The sequence below is a fragment of the Monodon monoceros genome, unplaced genomic scaffold (genome assembly GCF_005190385.1).
Source record: "Monodon monoceros isolate NGI ecotype Baffin Bay Population unplaced genomic scaffold, NGI_Narwhal_1 Super_Scaffold_9, whole genome shotgun sequence".
Taxonomy (NCBI): domain Eukaryota; kingdom Metazoa; phylum Chordata; class Mammalia; order Artiodactyla; family Monodontidae; genus Monodon; species Monodon monoceros.
In genome coordinates this window covers 29,521,553-29,541,762 of record NW_021703786.1, presented here as the reverse complement: position 1 = coordinate 29,541,762, position 20,210 = coordinate 29,521,553, and the positions used below count along the sequence as shown (strand labels likewise).

The following is a 20,210-nucleotide window of genomic DNA, read 5'->3' as shown; positions in this document are numbered from 1 at the left end:
GAGAGAGATGCTCTGGAGAGAGAGATGCCTGGGGAGAGAGATGCTCTCGGGGGAGAGAGGTGCCTGGGGAATGAGATGCTCTGGGGAGAGAGAGGGAGCAGGCTGGGCAGAGGTGTCTTTACCTTGAGGAAGGCCGTGGCAGCTTGAAAGCTCATGTGGGCCACAGAGATCCTCTTGCGGTGGGGCAGGTGGGAATAGCCGCCGGAGCGGACGCTGGTGAAGGAGGTGAGGGACAGGACCCCAGGGGTCAGGGGTGGGTGCGGGGCATGGGGCCGGTCCACCTCGTCCGGGTGGCGGAACGCCCGTCCTCGGGCCAGGGGATCCACAATCTGGATGGGAGGGAGGTGGTGAGCAGAGTCAACTGGGCCCTGGGCCAAGTCATCTGCTGCCCCGCACCCCCCGCTGGAGCCCACCTTGGGCATCTTGCAGGGTCTTGGAGACTCGGTGCCCTGGAAGGAGGGCACCTCTTGGCTGGGGAGCTCCAGGTCCCGCTGGCACGAGGCCTTGAGCCGGCCGTAGCGGGCGCTGCAGTGGTGCAGGCTCCTGCGCTGCCAGTGCTGGCGCTTCAGCTCCCAGTCGTCGCTGACCCCGAACCACTGGGCCGTGCCCCTGCGGGAGCGACCACAACGAGAGAAAGGCCATGTGCGCAGAGAGGAGACAAGGGAGGTGACGGGCACGTGTGTGTGCAGGGGAGGTGACGGGGCACGTGTGTGTGTGCAGGGGAGGTGACGGGCACGAGTGTGTGTGTACAAGGGAGGTGACGGGGCACGTGTGTGTGTGCAGTGGCAGGTGACGGGGCACTGTGTGTGTGCAAGGGAGGTGACAGGGCACGAGTGTGTGTACAAGGGAGGTGACAGGGCACGTGTGTGTGCAGGGGAGGTGACGGGGCACGTGTGTGTGTGCAGTGGGAGGTGACGGGGCACGTGTGTGTGTGTGTACGCAGTGGGAGGGGCAGATCAGCTTCCCCTTGACCCCTGGTTCGGTGCCCAGGAACCAGATGGGCAGAGGGGGATTCAAGTCAAGAGCCTGAGGGCTGAGCTGGGAAGGCCCCAGCAGCTGCTCCGAAGGGCAGTGGTCCACCCCCAGCTCCCTGACTCCCCTCAGCCTCCTCACTGTGTCTTCCTACCAGGCACAGAGCAGCCTGGGCCTCAGTTTCCCCGCCTGGACCATGGGCTGCCTGCCCGTGCCTCCCGGGAAGGGCCCAGGGCCCAGGTCCCAAGAGTTGACTGGCCCAGGGTGGGTGGGGAGGAGGTGGAGACGCGGCGGGCGTGCTCACTTGCGGATGCTCTGGGACAGGGAGGCCTGTCGGCGGAAGCCGGGGCGCTTCTCCGAGCCGCCCTCCTGCCATCGTGCTCTCGGCTCCTGGAGGCTGACGCTCTTCAGGAAGGCTGGGTTCCTGGGTCTCTGTGAACAGCGGGCAGGAGCATGGGCTGTGACTGCCTGCAGCCCAGATCCCAGGCTGGCTCTGCTCTGGCTCCCAATGTGAAGACCCAGACAGAACAAACCTCGACCCGAGTCTACCCCAAGCTGCTTTCATTCCGAGGGTCAAATCATCATTTTCTAGTGTCTTCGGCGATCCCAGCACACGCTTCCCTAGCTCCCTATCCAGCGCTCCTGCCTTAGGCCTTAGCCGTGGCTAAGCCTTGGCCTCGCCTGGCTTTACATGTTTGAAAGAGCCCTTGGCATGAGTGGGCGGCATGAGACAGCCTCCCCGGTGCCCCAGGCTGCGCGGGGAGCCCACGCTGTTTTTATTTTTTTTTGCGGTACACGGGCCTCTCACTGTTGTGGCCTCTCCCGTTGCGGAGCACAGGCTCCGGACGCGCAGGCTCAGCGGCCACGGCTCACGGGCCCACCTGCTCCGCAGCATGCGGGATCTTCCCGGACCTGGGCACGAACCCGTGTCCCCTGCATCGGCAGGCGAACTCTCAACCACTGCGCCACCACAGGGAAGCCTTTTTTTTTTTTTTTTTAGCCCATGCTCTTTGCAGCTAGTTCTCAATGAGCTCTTTATGGAACGCTGGTCTGGACTGCTGGCAACGTTGATTCCCCCCCGTCCCCCCGCAGGAGCCGGGTGCTGGGATCCAGCTGCTGGTGCTGCAGGCGCGCTGTGCCCCTTCCCCCAAGTCACAGGCAGCCCACCGCCCGCAGAAGGGCCAGGGCTCGGGCAAGGGAACGGAAACAGCCAATTCCCAGGCGGAACCGGCAAGTGTTTCTTATTTTCCCTGGCCCACCATGAGACAGAGACTGAGCTCAGGGCCCACCCCCTGTGAAGTGTGGGGCCAGGAAGGATGGGGTACAGCCTACAGCCGGGACACAGGGCAGCTGTGGCTCCAGAAGGCCCTCCTCCGGGAAGTGAAACTGCCTGAAAAGTGTCATGGGAGCACAGCGGTGGCCGGTGGCAGGGCGCCGAGCGCCCAGCTGCTCCCTTACCTGGGGCAGCATGCTGGCCTGCTCACTGGGGTCCGGGGTCCCGGGCGGAGGGATGGTGATGGATAGGTTGGGTGGCTTCCGGCTCTGCAGGCGGCTACTGGACACTGAGGAGATGCTCTCGCCATTCTTGTCAGCGGAGGCCATGGTGGGCGGGGGGGGGGGGCAGCTGGAATGGAAACAGGGAGGGGGCACAGGTGTGTCAAGAGGTGGCAGGACAGGAGGGGACACGGGGACAGTCCAGGGTGTCAGGGTGGTACCTGGGCCGGCAGCCCAGACTGAGAACAACCTGTAGAAAGTTGGTTCAAACCTAACTCTGGATTTCCGGGAAGGGAGGCGAAGGTTGAAAGAAGTGCAGCCGAAATTGTAACCAAAGGAGGCATTATGCTTCCAGAAAAATCACAAGGAAAAGTATTGCAAGCAACGGTAGTAGCTGTTGGATCAGGCTCTAAAGGAAAGGGTGGAGAGATTCAACCAGTTAGTGTGAAAGTTGGAGATAAAGTTCTTCTCCCAGAATATGGAGGCACCAAAGTAGTTCTAGATGACAAGGATGATTTCTTATTTAGAGATGGTGACATTCTTGGAAAATACGTCGACTAAAATAAGTCACTATTGAAATGGCATCACGTGAAGCTGCCACTGAAGTTCTGAAATCTTTCATCATGTAAATAATTTCCGTGTTTCTTTTACAATAAAGTAATGATATCCAAACTAATGTATTCAGTGTCTCTGAAATTTAGTTTCTCTGTATTGATTTAAACATTCCCAAATAAAAGTATATAAATGAAAAAACAAAACAGAACAAAAACCTAACCTAAACCATGAAGCAGAGACTGACTCTGGGCTGCGTGGGGTAGGGTGAGAAGGTGTATTTTCATCCTTCATTTGCATTCCAGGGCAGCAGAGGTCTGGGAGGTCCCCAGCTCACCACCTCGTTCCATTTCCAGTCTCTCTGCTTCAGGCAAGGACCTCACCCAGAAAGGAACATTGAGGGCCAGGGATGCAGAGCTGCCGTGATCTTGGCCACCGCATCAGCCTGGCCAGAGCAGGCCAGGGGCCGGAGGCAGCTTCCTTGGCCAAAGAGCCCTGCCTTCGTCCTGGGGGCAGGGCTTGGGGGAGGACAAGGGGAAAGGCTCCAGGCAGCCCACAGACAAGGGGCCCACAGCTGTGCAGGGAGCAGGTGGTTCTCAGAGGAGAGATCCCTGGGCTTTGAGCAAGGAAGGAGCAGCTCAGCCTGATTCCCAGGTAGATGAGAAAGCCACCGTACTGGTCCCTGTCCCCCAGGGTTGGCAGGTTCCTCTTTCAAAGGAAAGTGAAACTACCACCTGTCTGGTACTTTTTTCTTTTCACAAAGGAAGAATATTAGATCTTAATGATAAAGATGATATATGAACCTTGCCAAAAAAAAAAAAGACTCAGAAGACTGTAAAGCAGAAAAGTGAACTCCTGGCCCGCCTGTCACCCCACGTTCCAGGAAAGAGCTCGGTGTGCACCCCTCTCCAGGTGCCTCTCTGCACTTGGAAAAGGACACGTGTACTTAACATTTTACATGCACTCATACCTTTTCTTCTATAGCGTGGACATCCTTCCCTGTCAATGCAGACAGATAGCTTGACCTGATCTTTCTTGATGACTGGGAAGGTTTCACTGAGTGCAATGTACCAAGATTTACTTAATTCCAGACTGATGGTTGTTTAGGTTCATGTCCAGCGTTAACGAACACCCTTGCCTATACCGTGCGTACTTGTCCCAGTATTATCGCAAGACGAACTTCTAGAAGTGGAGTTGCTGGATTGAAGAGTAATTGCATCTTGAATTTCAATGGATCTTGCCAAATGGCCCAGCCAGGAGGAAGTAGCAGTTTACCTCCACCCGGGGCTTTTCCATAGCCATCGATGGTGCCACTGACACCCACACCCCCTTTGACCCACCAGAACTAACACCTCTGCCTCATCTATTCTCTCCATTTCATCTCTCACACTGCCCGTGACCTTTTTCTTGCTAAAACCCTTCACTCTTTCCTCTCCCCACGTCCCAAGGCTGCTGGGGCAGGTTTGATTTCTTCTCCCCTCGCACAAGGCCAGGGACCTCACATCCATCTGCCAACTCAGGGGAGAGTCACACAGGAGCCCTCCAGCCATGGGACGGGCGCCGAGGTGTGGGACGGCCGGGCAAGGCAGCAGCCACCTCTGTTCCCAGTCTGTCCGCTCCCCACTCTCTGTCCAGCTCCTAGAAGAGCCACCGTTGCCTCTCATCTGAAGGACCACAGCCTCCAGACTCCTCTACCTGCTGCCCCCCGAGCTCCCACCCCGGGACCATTTTCCACACGGCGGCAGAATCCACCTTTGAAACGTGCAAATCATACCATGTCACTCCCCGCTCAATGCTAGGCCAGGATCTCCAGCTCTCACTTAAAGCAAAGTCCAAACTTCTCACTGGGGCCTCTGGACCCTCTGTGGCTTTGTCTCCTCCTTGCTCCTTCCCCACCCCATCAGGCCACCCTGGGCCCCTCACCGCCCCGCACGTGCCAAGCCTCTGTGAGGAGATGCTGAGGGCTTGTGGTCAAAAGCACAGACTGGAGCCGGGTGGCCAGGGTTTGACCTGCACTTGACCATGGGTCACCCAAGTCCTCACCTTACAAGGGAGGAATAACCCGCTCCGCCGGAGAGATGTCCTGGGCATCAAACGACTGTACACATGACACACACTCAGGCAGCATGGCCACAGAAACTTGTTCAGGAACGTTCACAGCGGCCTGTTCATCGCGGCCCAAAGGTATAAACAACCCAAATGCTCACCGACATACAAATGGATGGGGGGAGGGATAAATTAGGAGGTTGGGATTAACACACACACACCACTATACATAAAATAATCAACAAGGACCTCCTGTACAGCACAGGGAACTCTACTCAGTATTCTGTAATAACCTATATGGGAAAAGAATCTTGAAAAGAAGAGATAAATGTACACGTATAACTGAATCATTTTGTTGTACACCTGAAACTAACACATTGTAAATCAGCTATAATATAAAGATTTTTTTAAAAGTGTACTATAATCTGTGGAAAAAAGACATACAAGTGGATAAAAAAAATGTGCTAAATCCACACAGTGGACTATCACTCAGCCACGAACAGGAACGCTACGCTGAGACAGGCTACAATACGGGTGAGCCTGGGGGATGTTATGCCAGGTGAAAGAAGCCAGACACAAAGAGACCACTTACTCCAGGGGTCCAAATACAAGTCCAGGAGAGGCAAATCTATACAGACAGAAGGACGAGTCGTGGCTTAGGGCTGGGGGAGGGGGCTGGAGGATGACAGCTAAGGGGCGTGGGTTTCACTCTGAGATGATGAAAATGTTCTACAGTTGACAGTGGTGATGGTTACATACACCTGTGAATATACTAAAAACCATTCAACTCTACACTTTAAATGGATGAGTTTTATGTGAATTACATAAATTAAATGTGAACTATATCTCAGTAAAGCTGGTTAAAAAAAAGTCTCCAGCAGGTGCTCCATAAACGTTGGGCCTCTGCCCCTGCTGGTCCCTTCCTCCCCAGATAAGATCATCACACAGCAGAGCAGGTAGCTCCTTCTCATCATTCTGGTCCCAGCTTGAGCGCCACCTCCTCCAAGCAGCCCTCCCTGGCTGCCTGAGGCAGCGCCCCCTCTACCCCATGTGCCTCTCCGTCACTTCACCCTGCTCACCTCCCTCGCTGCCCTCTTTCTGACTCATTCGCAGCTGCATCTCCACTGCCAGAAGAGTGCTGGCCCCCATGCAGCATTAGTACGTATTTGTTGAAAATCAGATAAGCAAGCAAGCAAAGCAGCTGGTACCTGGGGTCCAGCCCACTCGGCTACCCAGCTTCCCACCTTCAGGGTTTGTGTTGAGCTCACACCTTCCTGGGTCTTGTTGCAGAGGACTTTAGAGCATGTTCTAGTCCTTTCCTCACTCTGCACAGATGCTCTGGGGTGAAGCCTCAGCTCTGCGGAGAGGTGGATGGATGCAGAGACAGAAGGAAAGATGGACGGATGGCTCCAGGTCAAGCAGGGCAGCTCCCTTGGTGCTCACAGCCTATAAGGAAGGGAGGGCAGGCTCAAGGGTGCATGTCAGGACTACTGCACCTTTTAATCTTATTGACCTCAGTCTCCTCATCTATAAAATGGGGATAATTCCACCAGCTTCATAGGTGAGGGATTAAGAGATATATTCTCCTCCTCCTCCCCCTGGAGTAAAGGCCCTTGTGGTGATGAGCTGGATGCTTCAGAGTGCCTGGAGGCCAGCAGCCTCTGGGCATTTACCTAATAAAACCACCTAAAGACCTGGGCTCTGGGCTGGGAACCATAATCAAGATGGTCCCTACTTTCTTTTCCTGTTTCTACAGAACTTTACTAGAAACATTTAACTTTAAAAAACGCAGGCATTATTGGCTATCTTCTGATTAAGAGCTGTTTTCAATTAAAGTAAGCCAAATATTCAAGGCAGTGTTCAAATGATTCGGAAATGTTTTGCTGCTGTTTTGGTTCTTTAAATTAATAATTTTTTTTAAGGTAAAATCCACACAACATAAAAGTAAGGATTAAAAAGCGAACAACTTGTGGACTTCCCTCGTGGTCCAGGGGTTAAGAGACTGTGCTTCCACGGCAGGGGGCACGGGTTCTAGCCCTAGTCGGGGAACTAAGATGCCACATATGCAGCTTGGTGCAAAAAAAGTGAACAACTCCAGGGTAAGCCTTTGTTTCTGAGAAGTCCCGCATAGGGGACATTGCCATGTAGCAGAGCACTCGGCAGCCCCAGCTTGATAGAACGCCGAGGGCCGTCGGGGGCAGGACAGGGTCAGGGCCCCAGGTGGGCCAGGCCTTGCTCGGCCCTTCGCGTGCATTATCCTGCTTTGTCCTCAAAACACCCTTCGAGATAGACATTATCATCACTTTCATTTTGTGGATAAGAATGGAAGCTCAGGGCTTCCCTGGTGGCGCAGTGGTTGAGAGTCTGCCTGCCGATGCAGGGGACACAGGTTCGTGCCCCGGTCCGGGAAGATCCCACGTGCCGCAGAGCGGCTGGGCCCGTGAGCCATGGCCGTTGAGCCTGCGTGTCCGGAGCCTGTGCTCCGCAACGGGAGAGGCCACGACAGTGAGAGGCCCGCGTACGGTAAAAAAAAGAAAAAAACAAAAAACAAAAAAAGAATGGAAGCTCAGAGGGGTTGAGTAACTTGCCCAAGCTCACACAGCCAGGAAGGAGAGCAGCTGGGACTCAAACTGCTCTGGCTATAGGGCCTGAGGTCTCCTCGGGAAACAGGCGCCCCCCCCTCTCCTTAAAGCTGGGGTACACTTCGGGCTGGACAGCCTCCTATCAGGGAGACAGAGTAGAGAGTCCAGCCTGGAGGGAAACTTGGTTGAGCATCTCAGCACTTTGCAAACTGTGTTCCTCAGAGGGCTGGGGTTACCCAGAGGTGCCCAAGGGGCTGCCATGGGGTGAACTGGAGGCCGGGGGAGGGTCTGGGCTCCCCTCTGATTCCATGGGCAGCACCCCTCTGGCTTTACGTATTAGAGCGGGGTCTTTCACTTGGTTGCTGAAGTCGTCCAACTACAGGTGAGTGAGAGGAGCTCTGGGTGCGGAGGGGGTGCCAGAGAGGGATCTGAGGCAGAGCTGGAGGCCCAGGACGCTCCCTGCTTAAGGCCTGAGCAAGACCTGGACATCACCCTTCTACCCTTAGTGCAGGGAGTCCTGACCCTTCATCCCAGGGCAGACAGGCCGTGGATGATGAGGCCACTCGGAGATCACAGACGGGACGTGGTGCTGGCCTGGCTGGCGCCTCGGACGCCGCTCTGCACCACTCTGGGGACGGCTCCAAGACAACAGCCTCACCTGGGACGCCTGCACAGAAAGCTCTCCAGCTTGGCCTCCTCTGGGACCAGGGTACAGTGAGAAGGCACCAGGTGGGCAATGCCCTTGGAAACTAGCACCAAGGAGGGAGGGATGCAGTGGAGGAAGGCTGGTGGTAAGCGTGGGGCTGCCAGGTCTGAGCTTGGGTAAGGTCACCGAGCAGGGAGGGTCCTGCTGGAGCTCACAGCTGGTTACATCCCCCCACAGTCAACACCAGTGCCCTTCAAAACCTGCCCCACACACCACCGGACACACCACACCCCCACAGCTCCCCAAGCTCCTGCTTCCTCTCATCTGAGGCCCTGCACCTGGCCCACCAGGCTCCACCCCATCTGCCTGGCCAACACCTACCAGCTGCTTTAAGGAGGGTAAAGTGTCATCTCCTCCAGGGAGCCTGTCGCGTTACCACCAGCCAAAATCAACCACTTTCTCATAGCATCCTACAGAGATTTGCCTACCTGTAGGTATCTCCCACCCACCCCTGGGCAACACAGGGTCCACAACCCAGTTAGCCCTGTTAATGGCTAACTGGATGGAAGGCGGGGGAGAGGGTGGGCGCATGCACGGCTGCAGATGGTCAGTCCACACTGACCCTGAACAGAAACTGTCTTCCAGAATCCTGCAGCCAGCCCAGGAAGTGGCTCATTCTGGAAGGCTCTACCGAGTGCTGCTTGCCCCACCCCTGCTCTGTGACCACTGCCCGGCCAAGGATGGAGGATGCTGTCCCGGGATGAGTCCCCAGAGGACCTCCTGTTTCCCCCCTTCTCCAGCACAGCCCAGATTCCCCAACTAGCCCTCCCATCCCAAGGCCATACCACCCCTGGCTGGGACCCGTGGCCCAGGACTTGCCGTGCTGCTGGCATCTGTCCCAATCTTCTGACAGGAAGAAGGGCAGACTCAATCCAAGGCCGAAGGACTGGTGAGACCGGACCAACCCCAGGGAAATCCTAGGGATCCCAAAGAGAAGTGGCGCGGCCCTGGAGAGCAGAGGCAGGGCTGGGGCACATTTTCCCGGGGAGCCACTTAACCATCTTCATAGGGCAGTGCTGAGAGCCCTGGCCTGTAAGCAGCGTGACCGGCACAGCCTCAGTTTCCTTCTCTGTTAAGCGAAGGGATTGGACAAGGTGATGGCCCAGCTTTAACACACGTGAGGCCCACACATTTGGCATAAAAACACCACTTTGGGGACTTCCCTGGTGGTCCAGTGGTTAAGCCTCCGCGCTTCCATTGCAGGGGGCACGAGTTCGATCCCTGTTTGGGGAACTGAGATCCCGCATGCTGCAGGGCGCGGCCAAAAAACAAATGCACAAAAACACACCACTTTGCCCCAGTCGCTCTCCACCACAGACGGGACGGCCTGCTCCTGAGGCCGCGTGCCCCCAACTTGTGCAGAGATGGTAGGCAGGTGCACCAGAAGCCCAGCCCCTGCCTCGGGGCTCAGGGAGGGAGGGGGAGGGGGCGGCAAGTGCTCGGGGCAGATGCAGGGGTCGTCGGACCCACTCTGGGCACCTGCGTAACCCAAGTCCAGGGCGTGGGGCAGCCCAGACGGCAGAGACCAGACAGAAAAAGTGCTGGAACACTGGGAGCACCGCCCCGCCCAGCCCTTACCTCCCGCGCCCTCAAAGTGCTTCCTCACTGAAGAGGAAGCTGTGACAGCCTGGGACCAGGCTTCCTCCTGGCCCAGTCACATCCGCTGCTCTCTGAGACCCCCAGGCTTGCGAAGTTGCCCAGACCGTGGGCGGGGGGGGGGGGGGGGGGGCGGGGTTTGAGGGCCTGGCCCACCCGGCTGGCCACAGTCACTTGCCCGCAACAATTTTGGCTTCGGTGGGGCCTTCCCCAGAAAAAAGCCTTCAGCCCCAGGATACCTAGGAGACCCCCAAAGGGCCCTGGGTAGAGAGAGGGGGTCCAGCATGGGGGAGCAGGGGTGCATATCCAAAGAAGCAGTGCACTAGAGAATTCACATCACCCGGAGGCACCCACGGGTTGACCAACCCAGGGTCTGAACCACCACTGTGCCCACACCCAGTAGCATAACCCCTTTAGCAGCAGCCAGGAGCTGGTACATATGGCAGAAACACAGACTCAGAAACTACAAGCTGGTGCCGCCGGGGAAGCCGGTTTCCCCACAGAGGGTGGAGCTGGGCACAGCCAGCTGAGCCCGGTCCCGGCAGCCACAGCCAGGGTGAGCCGGGCCTCCCCCGTGGGTCCCCCGCCAGAGCACTACCAGGGCACATGCTGGCAGGGTGCCCCCTCCCCAGGCTGCATGGGCCCACCGTCCCCTCCCCCCTGGGCCACACCTGCCCCCACGTGTGCTTCCGTGGTCCTGAGGAGTCTGGCTCCGGCGCCCGCCTTCCCTCTCCACCTGCCCGCCACCGACACACTAGCAGGTTTCTGAAAGCTCCCCTGGTCTTGCTAACGGTGGATGGATTCTCCATACCCCCGGCTGTGAGGACCTCATGAGCCGGAAGCAGGCGACTGACACGAGGACTCAGCCTGCGTGTGGTCAGAGATGGGGACAGAGAGAAGGGAGGGGTCCTTGGAGGAGGGGCGAGCAGCCCCTCCAGAGGGGAAACAGGCTTTCTGAACCACGAGACATGATCAGGAAGTTTACGGGACCCCCACGGGGAGGGTCTCAGGCCCCCTGAACAGAGGAAGGGAAGAAACCACCACCTGGCCCAGAGGTTCCTCCCAGCTGGTGGTGGGCAGGCGGTCTGCAGGGAAGGGAGGCGGCCAGGGCTGCTGGGACCTGCCTGTCCCCCGCTGAATCACAGGATGTCGGGGTGAGGGCAGGGGGCAAGGAAGTGGCCTCTCTCCCTGGCTTCCCTGTCACAGAAACCGAAACCCGATGTTTCCCTCCCCACAGCCCTTCTGGGAACTGGGTCATTTTTAGAAAGCAGCAAGGAGGAAGCTGGCCCTCGCCCAGGGTGCAATCCCCAGCGAAACCCCTGGTTCTGCTGATCTCGGAGCCACTCCGGCTGCCACGAGGCCTGGCAGGAGCAGCTTATGTAAAGACTGCAACCTCGCCCAGGCTCCCTACCCGCTGGCCCGCACGGCCGGTGACTCACCAAGGACGCCTCCCTGCCCTGGCGAGAGCCGGTGGGAACAGGAGCGCTGGGCAGGAGGGAGCAAAGGCACCCAGCTGGGGGTCACGCAGGATTAGGAAGACAAAAAATGGACAGACCAAGAGGGAGGGAAGCAAAGTGTGCCAGACCCAATCATCAGAGCTAGAGAAGGCGGGGGCGGGGGGGGGGGGGGGGACGCCTATCTATCTTCAGAACCCAGCAGGAGCCGTCCCTGTGGCCGCCCTCCCTCCCGGCAAGCAGCCACTTCCCTAGAGGTGCCAGTCGGCAGACACACTTCACAGGCTGCCCCAGCGCACGCCCACCCTTCAGCCCAGCTGCCCCCAATGGAGAGGAAAAATGAAACCACCTGTGGGTTTGTGCTCCAGCCACAGGGAGAGGCCCCACTCACAGAGGGCCCTGGCCTGGGGAGGCCCCGATTTCTCCTCCACCTTTAACGGCTTTGCTCAAACTCTAGAAGATAAAGAACCTGGGGACAGGTTCAGGGACCTGGTGACCTTCCCCATCAGACCCCAGGCTCTGGGCTCCCCGTGACCCAGTTAGAGTGGCTTGGGCGTCACGGCTGACCCCAGACACGGGAAGCAGGAGCTGGGCACATGCTCTTGGTGGCAGCCTGGAACCCAGTGTCCGCCAAGAGCGTGTGGGTGCGAGGAGGACGGGTTGCCATGTTCACAACCCCACTCTGTTCCACCCGGAGGCTTTCTCAGGACCACACGCCAGCAGGGCTGGCAGAGATGTGAATACCCCCATATTCTGTGGGGACCCCAATTCCAGAAAGCCAGCTGGGAGTGCCTGAGCCCCATGTCCCCACGGCAGCTGCTGGCAACATACAGGGACAGGCATTATTGGAAGTGGAAGCGGCACCAGATCTCCCCAACTGACCACAATGCTGGGCCCTGCCCACCGTGGTGCCCTCCCAGAGGCCCCTCTGGGAATCTCTGGACTCCAGAAGCTGCTGATGGAAGCAGATCGGGGGAGAGCAGTTGAGCAGAGACCTTCCAGACCCCAGGCAGTAGCGGCTTCTAGAGCCTGGGGGCCGATGGCAGCTTAAGGACAACAGCGGGAAGGGAGCAGAGTGGCCGGGTACTAGGATGCTCTACCCAGCAGCCTTTGGGAAGGTGGCCTATTCTGTCCCAATCCTGCTGTTCCCTGAGCATTGCTGTGAAGGAGAGGAGTCAGAAGTGGCCCCTAGGGGTGCAGAAGGTTCTGGTCCTTCCAGGCCAGACACCAGGGCACAGGAGGGATCCTGGAGAGGGATCAGCACCTCTGGGCACCATGCTGTCCCAGGTGTGATGTGAACCAGGCTTTGCTCCAAACACTCGTGAGGATTTGCCTCTCTTGGGATCTTGAAGTAGTGGGAGTTGGGTTTCCACTGGACCTTGGAACAGGCAGAGGCTTAGCACATGCTCAGTGGTGGGGGAGAATGGGATGCAGCATGGGTGGGGGAGCAGGAGAGGCCCACCTCGCTCCTGCTGGGGCTCCCACACCCCGAGGTGCGACCAGGCTGTTTCCAGACACGACTAACCTCGGCACACAGAGCAGGCCTCTGTCCCGTGCTTGCAAGGGTGGAGTCCACCCAACTTCCACCCACTCCTCGTGGCCTGGCTCCAGACAATGAAAACACTGTCCAACTGGGGGAGGCACAGGGTCAGAGTCCCAGCCCTAACCACTGTGTGATCTTGGGCAAGCCACTTGGCATCTCTGAGCCTCAGTATGTTTATGCATAAGATGCTAAGGAGCCTCCCAAGGGTCTGAAATCTAGGTGGCTTTGTCACCATTAGCTAGGGGTCACCCTGGGAGCACAGGCAGCTGAGGGACAAAGTCTGACCATATCTCACAGAGAGGTAAGCACCTTACCCAACGTCACTCAGCCGGAAGTCAGGCCCTGGGCTGCCCTGAGTTCCTCACCTCAACACACTCAGGACAGGGCGCTGGGTGCCCCTCACTTCTGGAGGCCCAGGTCGGCTGTCAGCAGGGAGGGAACATGCCAGGCAAACACTTTTCAGCTTGTAAACAGTCATTAAGGAGCTAATAAACCAGACTTCCCAGAATCCTGCCCTGGGGCTTTGCTCCTTCCCTGGAAGAGGCTGGCCCCAGCCCCAAAGGCTGCTGCAAGGGCTTCGGGGCACATGGACGTGGGCCATCCAGGCCACTCAGACCACGGGAGCTCTCCACACTCGTCACCAACCCCATCCCGCCATCTTGCTTTGGAGCTGTATGGGTTCTCTTGTTGAGAAATGAGGGCTGGGGAGCTGGAGACAGGGCTCAAACCCTGGCTTGGCCACCTACCCGCTGGGAGACTGGGCAAATTATCACTTCCGAGCGTCAGTTTCCTGCTGCAAAATGATACGATGCAGCCCCCATCCCCAGGGATGACACGAGATCATGAGTGAACAGTGCCTGGGACACAATTGGTGGCTGGGAACTGGTAGCTTCTATTATTCCCAGCTGACCTCTGCCACCATCGCTCACTTGGTTTCTACATCTGAGCCAAGAGTTCCAGAGGTGACAGATCTCTGTTTGACAGGTGGGGAGACTGAGGCTCAAAGAGGTGAAGTCCCCTGTCCAAGGTTACATAGTTACGTGGTGGGGCTGTGGCCTCCTGCCACCTCGGAACTGGTCAAGCAAAGTGGCAAAAGAACGGGCAGTGGGGTGGTGACTCAGGTGCTGCGGACGAGTTTTAGGTGCACAGGCCTTTGACTCATGAGTCCCTCCCAGCCCGCCAAGCAGAAATGACATCACCTAAGGCTTGATGCCACTTCCCAGCTTATCTAAGGACTTTCACAAACATCCTCTCACCCTTGTCCTTATCTCACGATTGTCATTGGCTGATAAAGCCATGAGCTAAACAGCCAGGGCTCAGGCCAGACTGCAGTTCCAAGTCCTGCCTCTGCCCGGTCCCACGGCAGCTCTCCCATCTTCTCTTCCAGGCCTTTGGGGCCCACACTAGAGGCATGACCTGGGGAGAGCCACCAGGAGAGGGAAAAGGTGCTTCTTGCTGGCAGCCGGGCAGGACCACCTGAGGACCCTCTCGCCACAAGCTCCGGGGCCACACGTGGGAGGCAGAGAAAACCAAGCTTACCCTGCTCCCACCTCCAAGAAGCCCGGCCAGAGGGAGCGAGGGCTGAAGGACACGGCCTCCACGACCACCACCCCCACCATCATGATGCACATGCTGGAGGGCGGGGGCCAGCACTTCACAGCCTGATCCCCCACTCCCAGATGGAAACCCACCACTGTTCCCATGGCCTCCGTGGTGCTGGGGGTCCCCTCCCCCCCAGACACAGCCACTTCTGCAGGATAACAGTGGTGCTGCCGTTCTGCAGTATGTTCTCACCTCATCCCCCCAACAGCTCAAGAGACGAGGTAAGACCTCTGGCATCACCATGAGTCTGTGCCAGGGCACACAGACACATTCCTGTTATTGTGACAGCTCGCCCACTGCACTCTTAGTGCAGCCGGGCACCTGCCCAGGCTTTACATGAATCACCACTGGAATCCTCACAGCAACCCTCCCAAGCAGACTACTGTGAGCCCACTGGGGAAACTGAGGCACGGACTACTTAAGTGACCCCCATCCTACTGACCACACTCTCATAGCCCAGATGCCTGCCAGCCTTTGGGCCCGGCTCCCCAAGCTGGGAATCACCCCTTCCCACTGCTGCCCCTCACCCTCCAGACCAGCGTCCCTGACGGCCCACCTCGTCTGCCCTGCCCGCTTAGCTCCAACCACTTTCCTGGAGGGGCTTGGAATGTGCCTTCCCGTAGCTTTGAAACCTCAAGTCTTGCATCTGGGTCCCTGGATAAACTTACTGCATGAGGGAATGTGGACACAGTGGCTGTCTATACTGCCCTGAAGTTGAGAAGAAACTGTTTCCTTTATGCCAGTCCTGAGAGCTGCCCTTGCATGGCAGCCTCCCTGCCGGGGTCCCCACGCGCTAGGTCAGCCTGCACTGACGTCCCCGCCACTCCTCCCCCGGCCTGGCCCAGCCGGATGGGAAACTGGGAGCAGAGGCGTGAGCTCACTCTGGAAATCCCCACGGTGGCCGGGGCAAAACTGAGGCCTGCTCCAAAGTGGGTGTCACAGAGACCCAAGGGGAACTGCAACCTGGAGAGTACATCTCCCCTGATGCTGCACCAGGTGGCAGGCAGGGGGCCGGGGCCACCCCAATCCCGCAACCGCTCATCCCGACCCAAAGGGAAGCGCCAGGTGGCTCATCCAAGTCACATGCACAAACATACACCCCTGACTTCCTGCTCTCATCTGGGGTCTCGCCTGGGGACAAGTGTGCACAGCAAATCAACAGGAACCCTGTGAAGAGCTCTGGCCACAGTGAAAACACCACCACTGACCCAGAGCTGGGCTCGGACCCCAGCTGCTCCCACAGTGCATTTCCGGTGTGATTATTCCTCCTCTTCGAGGGCCAGGAGTCCCCATCTAGGCAATGAGCGTGGGCCTGTGTGCATATGTGCGTGTGTGTTACACCAGGTATGGCTGCAGCTCAGAAATGAGCACATCAGGTAGGAGTCACCTGGTACTCTTGCTGGCAGGTGGCAGAAGGTTTTAGGGCTGGGCCTGGGAACAGACAGCCCAGGTTCAATGTCAGGCCCTGACAATTACTTCCTGAACAGCTCTGTCCAAGTCTGAATGCCGCTTTGTGCCTTGAGAGGCACACAACAGATGCGGGTCACTATTATGGTTTTTTTTTTTTTTTCAGCTGAACAGATGAAAGTCTCACTCCAGCCTTTTAAACTTAAAAGACCAAAAGAAGCCCCAAAAAGCAAAAGTCAAACCAGAAACTGCCACCTGCCCTCTGACCCCACCAGGGTTCCCAGGTCAGGAGGCCAGGATCCAGAAGTGAACAGGGTGGTGGGGGGAGGGAGGGATGGATATTGTCAGGAAGTGGGAAGGGAGGGCAGTGAGGTGGCCTGGGCTCCTGGGCATGAACGGCTGCTTCATCCCATCCTGCCCCTCTGTGATAGCCCTCTACCCCAATTCCCTGCAAAGCGGAAGCATACTCCTTGAGTCCAACCCAATTAATTCAAAGTCATGCCTACCGGGGGAACCCCAGGCCTGTGGCTCTGCTGTCCTCCATCTCTCACTGGTGCTGAGCTAACACCACGAGCAGGGGGCGCATCACTCCACCAGCAGCTGGGCCCACCCCGGGCCTCTTGTCTCACCCAGGGTTCCCACAGCCACAGTGGAACTTTCTACTGCAGGAGGGAAGCAGATTGGGGAGCCGCAAGGAATCAGGCGCCCTGTTATTCCTCGGATGTTATTTTCCCGGTGTAAGTGACTGAGGAGTCAGGTGTGGGTTCAGAAGGGAAAATTACAGCTGGTCACATGGCGTCAGGCGTCCAGGCCCACCTAGCAATCCAGCGTTGGGAAAACCTATGAAAACAGAGCTCGCGCCCCAGCCCCCCATAGGGGTATTTGACCTCCAGGGTTGCCCTGGCTCACCCTGCGTGGGAGGTGCCCTAGGGGCGAAACACTCCAGGACAGAGCTGTGAGAGGGCCCCTGTTCCCAGCACCTCCCCCAGAGCACCCAGAACTGCTTCCTGCAGGGCTCACGGTTTAAGCAAGGAAGAGGCAGGCTTGTGGCACCAAGGGAGGCCTACTGCTAGGGCGTAACTGCCCTCACACCTCCTTACCGTTTATCTCATTTAGGCTTATTCCAAGTTCCTCCTCTAACCCCTGAGGAAACTGAGGCAGGGAGGGGCAGTCAATGAGAAGTAACTTGGTGGCCCAGGTACTGCGCCAGGGTTGCTCAACCTCAGCACAGCACTACTGACACTTTGGGCTGAGTAATTCTTCGCGGTGGGAGCTTCCCTGTGCACTGCCAGGTGTTTAGCAGCATCCCTGGCCTCTACACCCTAGACCTCCTCCCCGGAGTTGTGACAACCAAAATGTCTCCAGACACTGCCGAATGTCCCCTGGCAGGCAAAAATCACCCCCTGCTGAGGACCACTGCTTTAAAAGAAGCTTCACGGGCTTCCCTGGTGGCACCGTGGTTGAGAGTCTGCCTGCCGATGCTGGGGACACGGGTTTGTGCCCCGGTCTGGGAAGATCCCACATGCCGCGGAGCGGCTGGGCCCGTGAGCCATGGCCGCTGAGCCTGCGCGTCTGGAGCCTGTGCTCCGCAACGGGAGAGGCCACAACAGTGAGAGGCCCGCGTACCGCAAAAAAAAAAAAAAAAAAAAAAAAAAAAGCTCACTTTCCACCCTTTGCTCTGCTTTACCTACAGCAAGTGACAGTAACATAACACAGACTCTGGGCTCATTATGCCACCCACACAGGGTCCTAAATCTATAGCCATTGGGAAAGAGAAGCCAGTCCACGTGTGGGGTCAAACCCGCAAGCCCTCCCCTCCTTAGACACTCCCTCTTAGGGGCTCCAATTCTAGGCCTTCCCCCTTGGCCTTTCACCCAGTTAGGCTGAGACCTGGGCTCCCCTCTGCTCTGGGGTGGTGGGTTTATACTCTAGGGACATACTCCTCTCTAACCCAATACAGTGCCCTGGGGGAACGGAGGAGGGGCAGCCTTTCCAAGCCCCTCTGTCCGGAAGTCAGGAGTCCTGGGTCCAATTTCTGAGCTCTGGTCCAGCCTGGCTGTGAGCCCACCCTCCCGCACCTGTTTCCACCTCTGCTACACTGAATGAACAAACTCCGCCCCGACCGCGGCTGCTCAACCAGGAGAGAGGGGAGGGGAGGGGAAGGTATGAATTCCAGGCGCTTCTGGGAGGAAGGCGGGACTGCGCGGTCCTGCCCTGGGGCGGTCCCCTCTCTTCCTCCCGGGACTCTAAACTTCTGCCCAATCAGCATGCCCCCACCTCTGGTGACCCGTGGCCCAGGGACCCCTTAGGCGTCTTGTCCGAGCTGAGTCCCAGGGGTCGGCAGACCCGGTCCAGCGACCCCGTTCGAGTAGAGCCCCGGCCTCTGGCCTCGGGCTCGGCCCACGTGGGGCCCGAGTGCCCCGCAGCGCCGGCCCCTCCGCCGGCCGCGCACCGCCGCCCCAGGGCATGCTCGGGCGCGACCCCACGGCCCCTCCGGGGCCCGGAGTCCGGCTGCTGCGAACCCGGCCTCGCCCGTCGCCCCGCGCTCACCTCCCTGCGGCCCCAAGTTCCCGGGACTCGGCTCCTAGCGGCGCCGGCTGGCGCCTGGGCGGTGGCTCCTGGGGGCGGGGCCCCAGCGCTCCGCCTCTTCCCTACCTGCGCGCGGGCGGGGGGCGGGGCCTGGCGCCGGGGGGCGCGGCCCGCGGGGCCCCGCTCGGTCCCAGACGCAAGTGTCCTGCTCTGCTGCTCCCGGCTCGCGCCGCCCTTCAGCGGTCGGCCTAGTGGTGTCCCCTACTGGGCAGAGCCCTATTTTCCGCCGGAGCTGGTCTCTTCCGGGCGCCGTCCTCTCCTCCCCCGGCAAAGCGTATAATCTAGGTCTGAAGTGCCATCATCAGGTCAACCCCCAAGAAAAACCACTCCAATAAATGACAGCCACCTTCCATACCCCTCCCTCCAGAGCCTTCATCCTTAGGCCAAACGGGCCTGTTCCCTCGAAACTTTTAGCCCTCACCCTTTCCCTGAAACACATTTGGAGGGTCTCACCTACAAGTCCTGCTGCAGCTCCCGCCTCCGGGACGCCTTCTCTGATCTCCGCCACTGCCCTCGCCTCTCCTCTACAGCGAACGCGCCCTCCTCCGCATCCTCCCTAGGCGGAGGCTCCTTCCGAAGCTGAGACCAGGTATTGCTCAACTTCCCCCGCCCCCACCCGCCCTCGGCACTAAGTGCAGAGCTGGCGCAGATGACAGAAGGGTGCCTAGGCTTTGCTACTAGGAGAAGCCCTCACTGAGTGCCTGTGTGGGCGGCGGGGTCTCTGGAGGAGTTACAGGAGTCTCCTTTAGGGCAGACCCGGTAAAAACCCGCGATGCCTCTGTCCCCACAACACAGACCTTCCCGATGGGGCAGAACCTTGGTTCACACGGGTGCCTGCAGCGGACGCAGAGGAAAGCGCTCAAGATCTGGAGATTCGGCTGCGGGGTCAGCCTCCAGGACGGGGTCGCCTGGCTCAGGCCCTAGCCCGTCTGAGGCAGTTCTCAACAACGTAGTGACCCAGGTCCGGCCTTCTCACCTGTGAAATCACGGGCGGTGGGGTCTCTACAGCCAGAGGAGCTGAGTTCAGATCCTGACTCTGCCACTTACTATCAATACTTATGTGGCCTTGGACAAATCCTTCAACCTCCCTGGGCCTCAGGCTTCCTCCTCTTTAAAATGGGGGTAAAGGGAATTTCCTGGCGGTCCAGTGGTTAGGACTCCGTGCTCCCACTGCTGGGGGCCTGGGTTCGATGCCTGATCGGGGAGCTAAGATCCTGCATGCCGCACAGGGCGGCCAAAACCAAATAAATAAATAAAATGGGGGTGAAAATAGGCCCTGTCTCTTGTAAGAAGCCCCTTGAAGGGCACGTGGCCCGGGCTCATAACTTAGCAGCTGCTATTGTACCTACGGCTGTTGTTACGATGATCACAGGAGGACCCTGATGTCTCCTCAACTTGCTCTCAGCCCAGAGAAGCTCAGCTTTGATTCCTGATCTCCCTCCTATGCTGCAGCCTCTCCCCTAGCCCTGCTGCTCCCCTGGGGTGGGAAGAGGCATAGTCCCCATGGTCCCAGGCGCCCACCCCTGTAGTGTCCCTCAAGCATCTGCCCAGCAGCTGGGGCCAAAATTCCTGCACCTTCCTGCTCCCAGAGGCATTATCCACAGGACCCACCTAACTGGGACCTGCTGGGTGGGTGGGGCCCTGGCTGACCCCTGCTGGTGCCCAAT

At 58.4% G+C, this 20,210-nt stretch overlaps 1 protein-coding gene across 4 annotated transcripts in view; it reads right to left on the bottom strand.

Annotated features, from left to right (window-relative positions):
- RHBDF2 (rhomboid 5 homolog 2) overlaps nt 1-18,625 on the bottom strand; it is a 25,253-nt gene extending 6,628 nt beyond the window's left edge. Inside the window, exons 1-6 of one of the 4 annotated variants that reach the window (XM_029211916.1) lie at nt 18,610-18,625; nt 6,335-6,510; nt 2,431-2,596; nt 1,277-1,404; nt 414-609; nt 123-329 (exon numbers count right to left, since the gene is read on the bottom strand). In XM_029211916.1, coding sequence (XP_029067749.1) covers nt 123-329; nt 414-609; nt 1,277-1,404; nt 2,431-2,574 — 675 coding nt within the window. In that variant the 5' untranslated portion in view covers nt 2,575-2,596; nt 6,335-6,510; nt 18,610-18,625. Of the gene's footprint in view, nt 1-122; nt 330-413; nt 610-1,276; nt 1,405-2,430; nt 2,597-6,334; nt 6,511-8,673; nt 8,690-11,387; nt 11,474-18,504; nt 18,576-18,609 lie in introns of those variants that run through there. The other 3 variants (XM_029211914.1, XM_029211915.1, XM_029211918.1) reach the window with 3 other exon arrangements.
- Between the last annotated feature and the right edge of the window lie 1,585 nt (nt 18,626-20,210).